At 45.9% G+C, this 16,281-nt stretch overlaps 1 protein-coding gene across 1 annotated transcript in view; it reads right to left on the bottom strand.

The window, feature by feature from the left end:
- Positions 1 to 3,872: 3,872 nt before the first annotated feature.
- The window catches only part of ORMDL1 (ORMDL sphingolipid biosynthesis regulator 1), a 410,807-nt gene continuing 398,398 nt past the window's right edge, over positions 3,873 to 16,281 (bottom strand). The window contains exon 4 of the mRNA XM_056533923.1: positions 3,873 to 3,972. Coding sequence (XP_056389898.1) covers positions 3,921 to 3,972 — 52 coding nt within the window. The 3' untranslated portion in view covers positions 3,873 to 3,920. The remainder of the gene's footprint in view (positions 3,973 to 16,281) is intronic.

Raw genomic sequence — 16,281 nt, 5'->3', positions numbered from 1 at the left:
CGCCTGCCCTGACCTCTGCTATGTAACCACTTAGAACCGGTCCTCTGGTACAACCCGCGCCATCGCCTCTCTGGTCCAGAGGATCCACTACCAGTCCTGCCGGTACGTGACAGTAAGATCCGGCCATGGATCCCGCTGATGTTCCTTTGCCAAGCCTAGCGGACCTCACCTCCATTGTGGCCCAGCAAGGTCAGCAGCTGGCCCAGCTAACCGCCATGATGCAGCAGCTCCTGCCGTCTCAGCAACAGCCAGCTCCTCCGCCACACTGTACTTCTCCTCTCCTGCTTGGTCTACCTTGGTTACAGCTCCATGCCCCACAGCTGGATTGGAGAACTGGAAAAGTCCTATGCTGGGGTCCACATTGTAACAGCTATTGTATCAATGTACATGTTACTAAGCTGAAACCAACTTCTAGACCCCTGCCGGGTCTGCCTTCTTTCCTCCAGGACTCCAGGACTACCAGCAAGCTGAAGTATTACCTCCACCCTGTCCCTACGATTGCCCTATAGATTTACTGCCCGGCACCCCTCCTCCCAGAAGCAGAAATTTACCCATTGTCTGTTCCAAAAACCCAGGTCATGGCAGACTACATCCAAGAAAACCTTCGGAAGGGGTTTATCAGGAAGTCCTCTTCTCCTGCCTGGCTGGGTTCTTCTTCGTTGAGAAAAAAGACGGTTCCTTGTGACCTTGTATCGACTACCGTGGTTTAAATAAAATTACTGTGAAGAACCGCTATCCACTACCTCTAATCTCGGAATTATTTGATCACCGGAGAGGTGCCAGAATCTTCTCAAAACTTGATCTACGTGGAGCTTACAATTTGATTCGCATTCGAAAAGGGGACGAATGGAAGACAGCGTTTAATACCCGTGATGGACATTTCGAGTATCTTGTCATGCCATTTGGACTCTGTAATGCTCCAGCAGTCTTTCAGGAGTTTGTCAACGATATTTTTTGAGATCTTCTGTGTCGTAGTTTATTTGGACGACATACTCATCTAGTCGCCCAATCTTCAATCACATTGCTCTCATCTCCGCCAAGTCTTACACCGCCTCCGTTAAAATCGTCTCTATGCCAAATTGGAAAAATGCACTTTAAAAAAAAAACAGTCTTCCTTTCTTGGGCTATATTGTTACAAGTGAAGGTCTCCAAATGGATCCCGACAAGTTGTCTGCAGTTCTAGACTGCCCTCAACCGTCTGGTTTAAAAGCGACCCAGCGCTTCCTTGGTTTTGCCAACTACTATCGGCAATTTATACCTCACTACTCTACTCTGGTAGCTCCCATCGTCTCCCTTACCAAAAAGACGGCTAATCCAAGGGTGTGGACACTGGAGGCTGAAGAAGCTTTTAAACAGTTTAAGTCCGCCTTTGCTTCTGCTCCTGTTTTATCCAGACCTGATTCTAACAAGCCATTCTTCTTGGAAGTGGATGCTTCCTCAGTAGGAGCTTTATTGGTTGTATATTTGTATGTATATTGTAGTGTAGTGTTAGCGCAGTTTTAGCGTATTTAGTTAGTGTTATGGCAGTTTTATTGTATTTAGTGTAGTGTAGTTTTAGCGTATTTAGCGTAGATTTGTTTTAGCCCAGTTATAGTGTATTTAGCATAGCGTAGTGTTAGCGCAGTTTTAGCATATTTAGTATATACATTTTAGTATATTGGTATGATTTATTATATTTGATTTACTTTTACACATGTGTATAAACAATAAAAAGGGCCTTTTATTATTTGATGTCATTATTGCATTACTTCTATATTTAGTATTGTGAAAACATGTAGGACAGAAGTGCTGTTAAAAATTACATGGAGCCTTGCCTTGTGCCTAAGCAAGTGTCAGATTCCCCCCGGGAGCATGAGTGCGTGACATCGGGAGGAGACATCCACTACTACCACTATCATGGCGTACTGTGACCCGCTGGTGCATTGCCGTAAGGCAGTGCTTCTCAATTATTTTCTGTCATGCCCCCCCTAGGAAGAAGAAAACATTTTGCGCCCCCCGCGTGACTGTAAATAGTATAATTTGTCTATAAAATTGTTATAAGTACACCTCTGCATAACACTGTATCCTTATTAACGTATATGAGGCTCTGTACACTGACGACAAGCAGGGCTCTGTACACTGACGACAAGCAGGGCTCTGTACAAGAGAGAGCAGGGCAGCGGGCACACTGCTCGGTGGAACAGTGAACTCCGACATGGTGGGCTGCTGCGCTTAGACATGAGGTCACATCACCCCGGTGACGTGACCTCACGTCTGAACGTAGCAGCGCGACACACCGGAGTTCAAAGCGCCTCTCCCAGGCAGCCACACTGACAACCCAGGGCAGTAAGTAAGATCCAGCCGTAGAGTTGCTAGGCAACCTACGCCGTGTGGGACGTAGGGTGACCACATTTCCTAACTGACAATCAGGGACACTTACTTTCACAGGTGCATTTCGTCAAACTTATACTTGAGACTGGCATTGGGCACTATATGTGGAGGCACAGGAACCCCCCCCCCCTGACATATGCCCCTGACTTATAATGCCCCCTGTCCTTTGCCCCTCACATATAATGCCCTGTGTCCCTCACATATAATGCCCCCTAAGGGGGCAGGACAGGGGGTATTATATGTGAGGGGCACAGGACATGGGGCATTATATATGAGGGGCACATGACATGGGGCATTATATGTGAGGGGCACATGTCAGGGGGCATTATATGTGGGGGGCACATGTCAGGGGGGCATTATATGTGGGGGGCACATGTCAGGGGGGCATTATATGTGGGGGGCACATGTCAGGGGGGCATTATATGTGAGGAGCAAAGGACAGGGGGTATTATAAGTGATGGGCACATGACTTTGGGTATTATAAATAAGCGGCAAATGTCAGTGGGGCATTATATGTGCATTATATGGGCACATGACAGGGGGGCTCTCACTGACTGCAGGAATGGAGCAGCCGTGGCTTGTAATAGAAAGGTGACGGGTGTGAGAAAGGGGAGGGGGGAGCATGCTATAGTACACTAAGTACAGAAGGAGGAGGCAACAATATCAGGGGGTGGGGCAATTGCCCTACCCCCCACCCCCCCCCTGGAGCCGCCATCCGCTGCTGTACTGTGCCTCACAGCACAGCTGCGGTCGGCGGCTCACGGGTGACCAGCTCACGGCGGATCAATGAGGGTGACCGGGACAGACTCTCCAAATGCGGGACTGTCCCGGGCGATCTGGGACACGTGGTCACCCTAGTGGGACGCCGCTTGTGAGTGAGTCGGGGCCCCCCTTTACGGAGCCTCGCGCCCCACTATTTGAGAAGCACTGCTATAAGGCAAATCACAATCTAAGGCAAGCCCGCGGATCACATTAACCAGCGCATTGGGTCAATGTGAGCCGCAGGCGTGTCATCTATAATCCCCGCCCCATCCCCGATTAAGCTTCAGGTCATGTTAGTGTGACCCGCAAGCACATGATGTTAATGTTTAACTAAAAAAAAACAAAAATACCTGTGTGGTTTCCTGTCTTTTGATTTTCTGACAGATACCAACCATACAGCAACAGCTTGATATTAACAGGGTGGGAGAGGACCATTGTTACTGGCCCTCCCCCGCCTAAATAACGCCAGACTGTTACTGCCTAGGCCGAAGAGCACCATATTTGGTGCTCTGGGCCTGTTGGTATCGGCTCTTCCCAGTACCCCTGTGGAGCTGGGTACCAGGGTAATAATTGGGGGTTAGCGATAGCTGTTTTTGGGGCTAACGCTCAGCCCTGACTTAGTAATGGACTCCGTCTACAAGACGGCTTCCACTACTAAGCCTGTAAAGAAATAACAAACAAAAAATGCACAAACAAGTTAAACCATTTTTATTAGGAAAAACACCCCCCCCCCCCCCCCCCCCAGCCCGCGTTACCCATTTTATTAAAATAAAAGAAAATAATACAGGTCATCTTCGTAGTCCACCGAATCCGATGTAATCCTCCTCCGCATTCACGTATCTGAAACGAGAAGAAAAACAACAAAAAAAATGTGTTAGTGCCTGGAGTCCAGTGATGGAGCAGGAACGGAGGTGGGTAAGTGGCCTTGTGATCACCATATCCAGCCATCTATACAGAAGGCTGTACACTGCATTAATGTAGCAGAGCGCAACTGCCTCTGCTACTTTTGCTAAACTACAACTTCCACCCTGCACGGACAGCCTTTGGCTGTCTGGGCATGCTGGGAGTTGTAGCCCCTTCACTTTATGACTAAGCTAAGCTACACCCCACGCTAAACTCTCTAAACTACGCTTTATCTGCCTGTATAACTAAGTTAGCTACACTACACCCGTGTACAACTACACTAACTATGCTAGAACTGGACTAACACTACACTATGCTAACTACACTAAGACTACTCTGCGCTAACTACTAGAAAACTACACTAACAATATGCTTCACTAAATACGCTTAAACTGCGCTAACACTAAGCTACACTAAATACGCTAAAACTACGCTGCACCTACTACTCTAACAATACGCTAAGAATACACTTGGCTAAAACTGCGCTAACACTAAGCTACAGTAAATAAGCTAAAACTGCGCTAATACTACACTATGCTTAATACGCTACAACTACGCTGAGAACTGTAAAACTGTGCTACCACTAAGCTACGCTAAGAACTGTAAAACTGCGTTAACACTACACTAAATACGCTAAAACTACGCTAACACTACACTACGCTAACACTACACTACGCTAACACTACACTACGCTAAATACGCTAGCACTAAGCTATGCTTAAACTGTGATAACACTACATCCTGTTCAATGTATGCAATCCTTGAACAACAGTTTGAGGGTGCATATCGTTGTTCGAGATGTGTGCTAGTTGTCCGTTTGGAAGCCCAGATCCTGCATCTAGAGGGGCGACTGGCAACAATGAGAAGCATTAACAACATGGAGAGGAGTCTCCTGCTCACTGAGCAGGCACTCTCGGGAATAGAGGTGGGGGAGGACAGTGGGACGGAGTTGCAGGAAAGTCAGGCAGTTAGCTGGGTTACAGTTAGAAAGAGGGGTAGGGGAAAAAGTGTCAGGGAGGCTAGTCCTGAACTGGCACACCCCAACAAGTTTGCCCGCTTGGCAGATGAGGGGGATGCCATTACAGAGCTAGCAGAACTGCAGCAGGATACCGCCTCTGACCGCCAGGGGGGTGTCTGCTCCAGTAAGGAGGGAGGGAGGAGTACAGGGCAGGCCAGACAGGTACTAGTGGTGGGGGACTCAATTATTAGGGGGACAGACAGGGCAATCTGTCACAAAGACCGGGATCGCCGAACAGTGTGTTGTCTGCCTGGCGCACGAGTTCGGCACATCGCGGATCGGGTTGACAGGTTGTTGGGCGGGGCTGGAGAGGACCCAGCAGTCATGGTACATATTGGCACCAATGACAAAGTAAGAGGTAGGTGGAGTGTCCTTAAAAATGATTTCAGGGACTTAGGCCGCAAGCTTAAGGCAAGGACCTCCAAGGTAGTCTTTTCTGAAATACTACCACTACCACGAGCCGCACCAGAGAGGCAGCGGGAGATCAGGGAGGTAAACAAGTGGCTCAGAAGCTGGTGTAGGAAGGAAGGGTTTGGGTTCATGGAGAACTGGGCTGACTTCGCTGTCGGTTACCGGCTCTACCGTAGGGACGGGCTGCACCTCAATGGGGAGGGTGCAGCTTTGCTTGGGGAGAAGATGGCTAGAAGGGTGGAGGAGTGTTTAAACTAGGGACTTGGGGGGGAGGGAACCTACAGCAAAGAGGGGGAAGATAGTGTAGATAGAGAGGTGGGAATTATAAATGTACCTGGGGGTGGAGCGGAGGGAGGGGTTAGAATAGTTAATAGGAATAAGCTTCATAGGAAAATAAAACTTACACCCTTGAATCCCATTAACCCCAATAACATAAAGGATGGAAATGTAAAGTGTATGTTCACAAATGCCAGAAGCCTAGCAAATAAAATGGGGGAGCTTGAGGCCTTGATACTGGAGGAACATATTGATATAGTTGGGGTCACTGAGACATGGCTGGACTCCTCGCATGACTGGGCTGTCAATCTGCAGGGGTTTACATTGTTTTGCAAGGATAGAATGAACGGAAAAGGTGGTGGAGTCTGTCTGTATGTAAGAAGTGGTATGAAAGTCAGTGTGAACTAGTGTTGCTCGCGAATATTCGCAATTCGAATATATGTCAAGTCTCGGTGCACAGCACCACTCACCCTCCTTTGTAGTCCTCAGGTCCGGGCTGGCACGGCCGAGTCCGGCACTCTGGATATCAATGCAGAGTGCCGGACTCAGCCGTGCCAGCCCGGACCTGAGGACTACAAAGGAGGGTGAGTGGTGCTGTGCACAGAGACTTGACATCCTCATCGCTGACAGTGTTTGCCACATTGTCTGCATTACCTGTCCATGAATTTCCTATTGTAGCCATTGTCGCTACACTCACTACCATATATACCGTAACTCCGGACACACCCAAACTAATTGTGACTTTTCATTCTGGACATTTCTTGTGGATTTTTCATTGAAATATCCCTATGAATTACATGGACTGAGAACGTTTTCTCCTGATATATGCAGCAGATATTTAATTAATGAATTTTCTTTGGTGCTACTTACCCATCATATTTATTTCATTTTAATCCTACTATATTCTGTATTTTTTATGATATCTATTTTTTACCCAGTATATTCCATTCGCCTTTAGTAAGGGCCCTGCTAGGCGATTGGTCATATATATCCTTTTTATAAAATAAAGACCATTTCTTGGATCCCATCTCCACTAGTCTTTTCCTTTTTCTCTCCCCTGTGCTTTTGAGGACTGGTTCACATAAATATTTTATATTTATAATTTCTACATATTACATTAGGCCTTTTGGGTGAAGGCAACACCTTTAACCTAAAGCACATTATTTCTTTTATCCTAAGTGAGCTACACATATTTTACACAATATAGTTACTTTTGACTTAAAATGTAGAAAACAAAGACAGGCGGGGAAGGCAAAAACATATAACTTTAAAAAGGCAAATTTCCCTGGCCTGAGGGCTGCACTACAGGACATAGACTGGGGGGAGGTGTTGTCAAATACTGATACAGAAGGTAAATGGGACATCTTTAAATCAACTCTAAATAACTATACAGCTAAATATATACCAAAGGGGAACAAATATAAACGATTAAAACTAAATCCTACATGGCTGACACATGATGTTAAAAGAGCAATAAACAAAAAAATAGCCTTCAAAAAATACAAATCTGATGGGTCAGCTATAACAGTTAAACAGTACAAGGAGCTTAATAAAATCTGTAAAAATGTAATAAAAACAGCAAAAATTCTAAATGAGAGACAGGTGGCCAAAGAAAGCAAAACTAATCCTAAATATTTTTTTAGATATATAAATGCAAAAAACCAAGGACAGAGCATGTAGGACCCCTTAATAATGATAATGGGGAGGTTGTCACAGGTGATCAAGAGAAGGCGGAGCTACTGAATGGGTTCTTTAGTTCTGTATACACTATGGAAGAAGGAGCTGACATTGGCCAGGTCAGTGCTGGTAACACATCATGTAATGTACTGAACTGGCTTAATGTAGAGATGGTACAAGGTAAGTTAAGTGATATAAATGTAAGCAAATCCCCAGGACCGGATGGACTACACCCAAGAGTTCTTAGAGAGGTAAGTTCAGTAATATCTGTACCCCTGTTCATGATATTTAGAGATTCTCTGGTGTCTGGTATTGTGCCAAGGGACTGGCGCAAGGCGAATGTGGTGCCAATCTTCAAAAAGGGCTCTAGGTCTTCCCCAGGAAACTATAGACCGGTAAGTTTAACGTGCATTGTGGGTAAATTGTTTGAAGGACTTATAAGGGATTACATACAGGAATACATAGGGGATAATTGTATTATAAGTGATAGCCAGCATGGGTTTACTAAGGATAGAAGTTGTCAAACCAATCTAATTTGCTTTTATGAAGAGGTGAGTAGAAGCCTTGACAGAGGAATGGCTGTGGATATAGTGTTTCTGAATTTTGCTAAAGCGTTTGATACTGTCCCTCAGACGTCTGACAGGTAAGTTAAGGTCTTTGGGTTTGGAAATTTTAGTTTGCAACTGGATTGAACACTGGCTCATGGATCGTACCCAGAGAGGGGTGGTCAATGATTTGTACTCTGATTGGTCCCCGGTTATTAGTGGTGTACCCCAAGGTTCAGTACTGGGACCGCTGTTGTTTAATTTATTTATCAATGATATAGAGGATGGTATTAACAGCTCTGTTTCTATCTTTGCAGATGACACCAAGCTTTGTAGTACAGTACAGTCTATAGAGGATGTGCATAAGTTACAAGATGACTTGGATAGACTAAGTGTCTGGGCATCCACTTGGCAAATGAGGTTCAATGTGGATAAATGTAAAGTTATGCATCTGGGTACTAATAACCTGCATGCATCGTATGTCTTAGGGGGGATTAAACTGGCAGAGTCACTGGTAGAGAAGGATCTGGGTGTACTTGTAGATCACAGACTACAGAATAGCATGCAATGTCAGGCTGCTGCTTCCAAAGCCGGCAGGATATTGTCATGTATCAAAAGAGGCATGGACTCAAGGGACAGGGACATAATACTCCCCCTTTATAAATCATTGGTACGGCCTTACCTGGAATATGCTGTTCAGTTTTGGGCACCTGTCCATAAGAGGGACACTGCGGAGTTGGAAAGGGTGCAGAGACGCGCGACTAAACTAATATGGGGCATGGAACATCTTAGCTATGAGGAGCGATTAAAGGAGTTACAATTGTTTAGTCTTGAGAAGAGACGTTTAAGGGGGGATATGATAAACGTATATAAGTATATTAATGGCCCATACAAAAAATATGGAGAAAAACTGTTCCAGGTTAAACCCCCCCCAAAGGACGAGGGGGCACTCCCTCCGTCTGGAGAAGAAAAAGTTTAGTCTCAAGGGGCGACACGCCTTCTTTACCGTGAGGACTGTGAATTTATGGAACGGTCTACCTCAGGAACTGGTCACAGCAGGAACAATTAACAGCTTTAAAACAGGATTAGATACATTCCTGGAACAAAATAACATTAATGCTTATGAAGAAATATAAAATCTCATCCCTTCCCCAATATCGCGCCACACCCCTACCCCTTAATTCCCTGGTTGAACTTGATGGACATATGTCTTTTTTCGACCGTACTAACTATGTAACTATGTAACTACGCTATGCTAAATACGCTACAACAGCGCTAACACTATGCTACGCTAAAAACTGTACAACTGCGCTAACACTGCACTACGCTAAAACTACGCTACACTAAAACTGCGCTAACACTACGCTATGATAAATACGCTACAACAGCGCTAAAACTACGCTAAAAACGGTAAAATTGAGCGCTAACATTGAGCTAACACTACACTAACTACTTTATACTGTGGAAAACTACAACTCCTGGCATGCCTGGGTAGCCTTTAGCTGTCTGGGCATACTGGGAGTTGTGGTGCCTTCGCTGCACTATGAGCTAAACTACAACTCCCAGCATGCCTGGGTAGCGTTTAGCTGTCTGGGCATGCTGGGAGTTGTGGTGCCTAACTTCCTTTCACTATTAATACTAAACTATACTAACTTACAACCTACATTAATCTACGGCTACGCTACCTACCTACTTTCCTACGCCATTTACGTAGTGCTGCGCCTGCGCAGTACTAACTTTAGCCCTACGCTATTTGCGTAGTGCTGCGCCTGCGCAGTACTACTTTACCTGCGCCCGATGCTCTACTTTCTGTTCCCCGCTCGCTGAGCGTTAACGGGGGACGGGGAGTAGAGTTGCGGGCGTGAGCACGCTGACAGCTCTATCGGGCATGGGGATCCCAATAGCGCTGTAGATGTATAATAGAGTAAAAATGTATGGCTGACTAAATCCGATGCTCTACTTTCTGTTCCCCGCTCGCTGAGTGTTAACGGAGGACGGGGAGTAGAGCTGCGGGCTGGGCACGCTGACAATTCTATCGGGCATGGGGATCCCGATAGCGCTGTAGATGTATAATAGAGTAAAAATGTATGGCTGACTAAATGTATGCGCTTCTGTGGGCCGATTGGGCCACAGAGCCCATGTGAGCTCCGTGCAGCTTCAGCTATCTCAGGGAGAGGAGATCCTCTCCCTGTGATAGCCATACTGAGACTGCCATGCGCGTCGATGCGTGACGCTTAAATATGTCACGTGACAAGTGTGAGCCAATGAGATGTGATGGAGGCGGAGCATTTAATTCCATGGCAAATTTAATTCTACGGCACTGCACCGGCGTCTGACATCATATCCTGCCGCCGGTGCATTGCCATAGAATGAGATGCTCCGCCTGCATGACATCCTATTGGCTCACACTTGTCACGTGACATATTTAACCGTCACGCATCGACGCGCACGGCAGTCACAGTTTGGCTATCACAGGGAGAGGATCTCCTCTCCCTGTGATAGCTGAAGCTGCACGGAGCTCACATGGGCTCTGTGGCCCAATCGGCTCACAGAAGCGCATACCTTTAATCAGCCATACATTTTTACTCTATTATACATCTACAGCGCTATCGGGATCCCCATGCCCGATAGAGCTGTCAGCGTGCCCAGCCCGCAGCTCTACTCCCCGTCCCCCGTTAACGCTCAGCGAGAGGGGAACAGAAAGTAGAGCATCGGATTTAGTCAGCCATACATTTTTACTCTGTTACTCTATAGCTGAAGCTGCACGGAGCTCATCTCATTCTATGGCAATGCTCCCTGTCCCCTGCTAATTCTCAGGGAACGGGGAACAGAAAGTAGAGCAGCGAGCGCAGCTAAAGTAGTACAGCGCATGCGCAGCACTACGCAAATAGCGTAGGTAGGTAGATTAGTGTAGGTTGTAATTTAGCATAGTTTAGGCACCACAACTCCCAGCATGCCCAGACAGCTAAAGGCTGCCCTGGCATGCTGGGAGTTGTAGTTTAGCTTAGATTAGACAGCAAAAGAACTACAACTCCCAGCATGCCCGGACAGCTAAAGGCTGCCCAGGCATGCTGGGAGTGTTAGTTTAGCTTAGATTAGACAGCAAAAGGACTACAACTCCCAGCATGCCCGGACAGCTAAAGGCTGCCCAGGCAATCTGGGAGTTGTAATTTAGCTTAGATTAGACAGCAAAGGGACTACAACTCCCAGCATGCCCAGACAGCTTAAGGCTGCCCGGGTATGCTGAGAGTTGTAGTGCAGTGAAGGGACCACAACTCCCAGCATGCCCAGACAGCTAAAGGCTGCCCAGGCATGCTGGGAGCTGTAGTTATAAACAGGTATAAAGAAGTTAGCGTAGTGTTAGCGCGATGTTAGCATACTTAGCGTAGCGTTAGCTCAATTTTAGCGTAGCTTTAGTTTAGTGTTAGCGCAGTTTTACAGTTTTTAGCGTAGCATAGTGTTAGCGCAGTTGTAGCGTATTTTGCATAACGTATTGTTAGTGCAGTTGTAGCGTAGCTTAGTGCTAGCGTACTTTTAGCGTATTTAGAGTAGTGTAATGTTAGCGTAGTTTTAGTGTATTTAGCGTAGCTTAGTGTTAGCGCAGTTTTAGTGTATTTAGCATAGCTTAGTGTTAGCGCAGTTTTAGTGTATTTAGCGTAGAGTAGTGTTGTGTTAGCTCAGTTATAGCGTAGCTTAGTTTTAGTGCAGTTTTAATGTATTTAGTGTAGTGTAGTGTTAGCACAGTTTTAGCGTATTTAGCGTAGTGTATTGTTAGCGCAGTCTTAGAGTAGTGAGCGCAGTGTAGTCTCTGAGTAGTTAGCGTAGTGTTAGTCCAGTTCTAGCATAGTTGGCGTCGTTGTACACGGGTGTAGTGTAGCTAACTCAGTTTTACAGGCAGATAAACTGTAGTTTAGAGAGTTTAGCGTGGGGTGTAGCTTAGCTTAGTCATAAAGAGAAGGGGCTACAACTCCCAGCATGCCCAGAGAGCCAAAGGCCGTCCGGGCAGGATGGAAGTTGTAGTTTTGCCAAAGTAGCAGAGGCAGTTGCGCTCTGCTACGTTAATGCAGTATACAGCCATCTGTATAGATGGCTGGATACGGTGATCAGAAGGCCACTTACTCAACTCCTTTCCTGCTCCGTCACTGGACTTGTAGCAATGCAGGAAGATGACGGAGCTGGAATGGGGGTGGTAAGTTAGGCTCTCCAGGTACTAACCCATTTTTTTGTGTTTTTCTTCTCGTTTCAGATATGTGAATGCGGAGGACTACATCGGAATCGGTGGACTACGACAATGACCTGCAGTTTTTTCTTTTCTTTTAATAAAATGGTTAACGAGAGCTGTGGGGGAGTGTTTTTCCTAATAAAAATGTTTTAACTTGTGTGTGCTTTTTTTCTATATTATTACTTTACAGGCTTAGTAGTGGAAGCCGTTGTGTAGACAGAGTCCATTACTAAGTCGGGGCTTTGCGTTAGCCCCAAAAACAGCTAGCGCTAACCCCCAATTATAACCCCGGTGCCCACCGCCACAGAGGTACCGGGAAGAGCCGATACCAACAGGCCTAGAGCGCAAAATATGGCCTAGGCGGTAACAGGCTGGGGAGGGCCAGTAACGATGGTCCTCGCCCACCCTGGTAACATCAGGCTGTTGCTGTTTGGTTGGTATTTGGCTGAAAATGAAAAGACGGGGAACCACACACTTTTTTTTTTTTTTTTTTTTAAACATTGAAAAAAAAAAAACGTGTGGTTCCCCGTCTTTTCATTTTCAGCCAAATACCAACCAAACAGCAACAGCCTAACGTTACCAGGGTGGGCGAGGACCATCGTTACTGGTCCTCCCCAGCCTAAATAATGCCAGCCTGTTACCGCCTAGGCCCAAGAGCGCCATATTTTGTGCTCTAAGCCTGTTGGTATTGGCTCTTCCCAGTACCCCTGTGGCATTGGGTACCAGGGTAATAATTGATGGTTAGCGCTAGCTGTTTTTGGGGCTAACGCTAAGCCCCGACTTAGTAATGGACTCCTTCTACACAACGGCTTTCACTACTAAGCCTGTAAAGTAATAAAGAAAAAAAGCACACACAAGTTAAAACATTTTTATTAGGAAAAACACTCCCCCACAGCCCTAGTTAACCATTTTATTAAAAGAAAAGAAAAAACTGCAGGTCATTGTCGTAGTCCACCGATTCCGATGTAGTCCTCCGCATTCACGTATCTGAAACGAGAAGAAAAACAGAAAAAATGGGTTAGTACCTGGAGAGCCTAACTTACCACCCCCTGTTCCAGCTCCGTCATCTTCCTGCATTGCTACACATCCAGTGACGGAGCAGGAACGGAGGTGGGTAAGTGGCCTTCTGATCACCGTATCCAGCCATCTATACAGATGGCTGTATACTGCATTAACTTGGCAGAGCGCAACTGCCTCTGCTACTTTTGCAAAACTACAACTTCCATCCTGCCCAGACGGCCTTTGGCTCTCTGGGCATGCTGGGAGTTGTAGCCCCTTCACTTTATGACTAAGCTAAGCTACACCCCACGCTAAACTCTCTAAACTACACTTTATCTGCCTGTAAAACTGAGTTAGCTACACTACACCCGTGTACAACTACGCCAACTATGCTAGAACTGGACTAACACTATGCTAACTACTCCGAGACTACGCTAACAATACGCTATGCTAAATATGCTAAAACTGTGCTAACACTACACTACTCTACGTTAAATACACTAAAACTTTGCTAACACTAAGCTACTCTGCGCTAAAACTGCGCAAACACTACACTACACTAAATACACTAAAAGTACACTAGCACTAAGCTACGCTACAACTGCGCTAACACTACGCTATGCTAAATACGCTACAACTGCGCTAATACTACGCTATGCTAAATACGCTACAACGCTAAAAACTGTAAAACTACGCTAACACTAAACTAAAGCTATGCTAAAATTGAGCTAACTCTACGCTAACTACGCTAAAATCGAGCTAACACTACGCTAACCACTTTATACCTGTGTAAAACTACAACTCCCAGCATGCCTGGGCAGCCTTTAGCTGTCTGGTCATGCTGGGAGTTGTGGTGACTTCACTTCACTACAACTCTCAGCATGCCCAGGCAGCCTACAGCTGTGTGGCATGCTGGGAGTTGTGGTCCCTTTGCTGTCTAATCTAAGCTAAACTACAACTCCCAGCATGCCTGGGCAGCCTTTAGCTGTCTGGGCATGCTGGGAGTTGTGGTGACTTCACTTCACTACAACTCTCAGCATGCCCAGGCAGCCTACAGCTGTGTGGCATGCTGGGAGTTGTGGTCCCTTTGCTGTCTAATCTAAGCTAAACTACAACTCCCAGCATGCCTGGGCAGCCTTTAGCTGTCTGGGCATGCTGGGAGTTGTGGTGACTTCACTGCACTACAACTCCCAGCATGCCCGGGCAGCTTTCAAGCTTTCAGCTGTCTGGGCATGCTGGGAGTTGTGGTCCCTTCACTGCACTACAACTCTCAGCATACCCGGGCAGCCTTAAGCTGTCTGGGCATGCTGGGAGTTGTAGTCCTTTTGCTGTCTAATCTAAGCTAAACTACAACTCCCAGCATGCCTGGGCAACCTATAGCTGTCTGGGCATGCTGGGAGTTGTGGTGCCTAAACTATGCTAAATCACAACCTACACTAATCTACCTACCTACGCAATTTGCGTAGTACTGCGCATGCGCAGTACTACTTTAGCTGCACCGGCTGCTCTACTTTCTGTTCCCCGTTCCCTGAGAGTTAACAGGGGACGGGGAGTAGAGCAGTGGGCGGGGAGGCAAGCAGATGACAGCTCTATCGGGCATAGGCATCCCAATAGCGCTGGCGATCGAGCGCACTGGCGGGTGACAATAAAACAGTAAACGTCGGGCCACAGAGGCCATGAGAGCTCCGTGCAGCTTCAGCTATCACAGGGAGAGGAGATCCTCCTTTTTCCTTTTGTTTTTACTTTAGAGGAGATCCTATCCCTGTGATAGCCAAACAGACTGCTGTGCGCGTCGATGCGTGACGGTTAAATATGTCACGTGACAAGTGTGAGCCAATAGGATGTCATGGAGGCGGAGAATCTCATTCTATGGCAAATCTCATTCTATGGCAATGCACCGGCACACCACGTCACTGGGTTACGCCCCGCTGTGACGCTACAGCAGGGGGTGCAGTTCTCCGACTGCATGGTGTAAAAGTGCCGGCCAGATTTGCACACTGCCTAGTGTTTATGGCTAAAATAAGTGTAATCTAGTACTAGATTTAAAAGCAGATACATTATTTACAGAGTAAATAACATAAAATGTATGACTGCAAAAAAAATTCTTTTTATATTGTCATATTAACCCCTACATGTTTGACACAGGATCTGAGGGTTAATATTAGTAAGTGTTTGCCAACAATAAAATATAGGTATAATATGTTTAAGATAGTGTATTATAGACCCTACATATTCTATTGGGAACATCAGAAGTGGAAAGGGTATTAATAATAAGATGTTATTACGGTATATTAAATGATATTACTGTTGTAACAATATTAAAAGAGGGATTAAGGAGATCTGGACAGGATTAAAATCAAGAAGGATTTGGGGACGGACGTGTCTCTCTAGGTGTCCTCAGGATATTAGAGACTGAAGAGAGCACAATAGAAAGGTTTGGAAGTACACCCGCACTGCCAAATCTCCGAGGAACAAGGTAGGAACCAGGAACTTTTAGAGATATATTTAGTACATACAATGTGTTTCAGGGCCGGGATGGCCCTTTCATCAGGCATGCAGGTAAAGCTAAAAAGGCCTGTTTATATAGGGGAGAGGCACAGATTGTAAAGCACATGACTGGCAACGGAAATGACGACCGTATGAAATAACAGAATTAATAATCATTGGAATTAAGAATCATTCCAAACAGGATGAACAAACGAATATAGCAGCAAAAAAATTGTATAAAACCACTTGACATAAAAACAGCAGCGTATAATATAATAATAAATATAGTAAATTAGTAAATCAGGGCTATTGAGATAGATAGAGATTAGAGATTAGAGATATATATATAGCTCAATAGCCCTGATTTACTAATGTCAACCCCACTCTTTTTGTCGGGTTGTGCAACCAAATTTGTGTCACATAGCCCATGCGACACAAATTTAATCGCACAACCCGACAAAAGATATCATCACTCCGATTGTTTTTTAAACCCGTCAAAATGGGCCTGGTTATCACAAAAAGGGGCGTGTTCCCGACAAAAAAGAAAAAACTCTGAGCTGTCGGGAAATTACTGAAAACCGAGTAAATCCTATCCCCATCATGGAACAGGG

Source organism: Hyla sarda, chromosome 8 (genome assembly GCF_029499605.1).
Source record: "Hyla sarda isolate aHylSar1 chromosome 8, aHylSar1.hap1, whole genome shotgun sequence".
Lineage (NCBI taxonomy): Eukaryota > Metazoa > Chordata > Amphibia > Anura > Hylidae > Hyla > Hyla sarda.
Note: the sequence above shows the minus strand (reverse complement) of the source record. Positions and strands in the feature narration are given on the sequence as shown.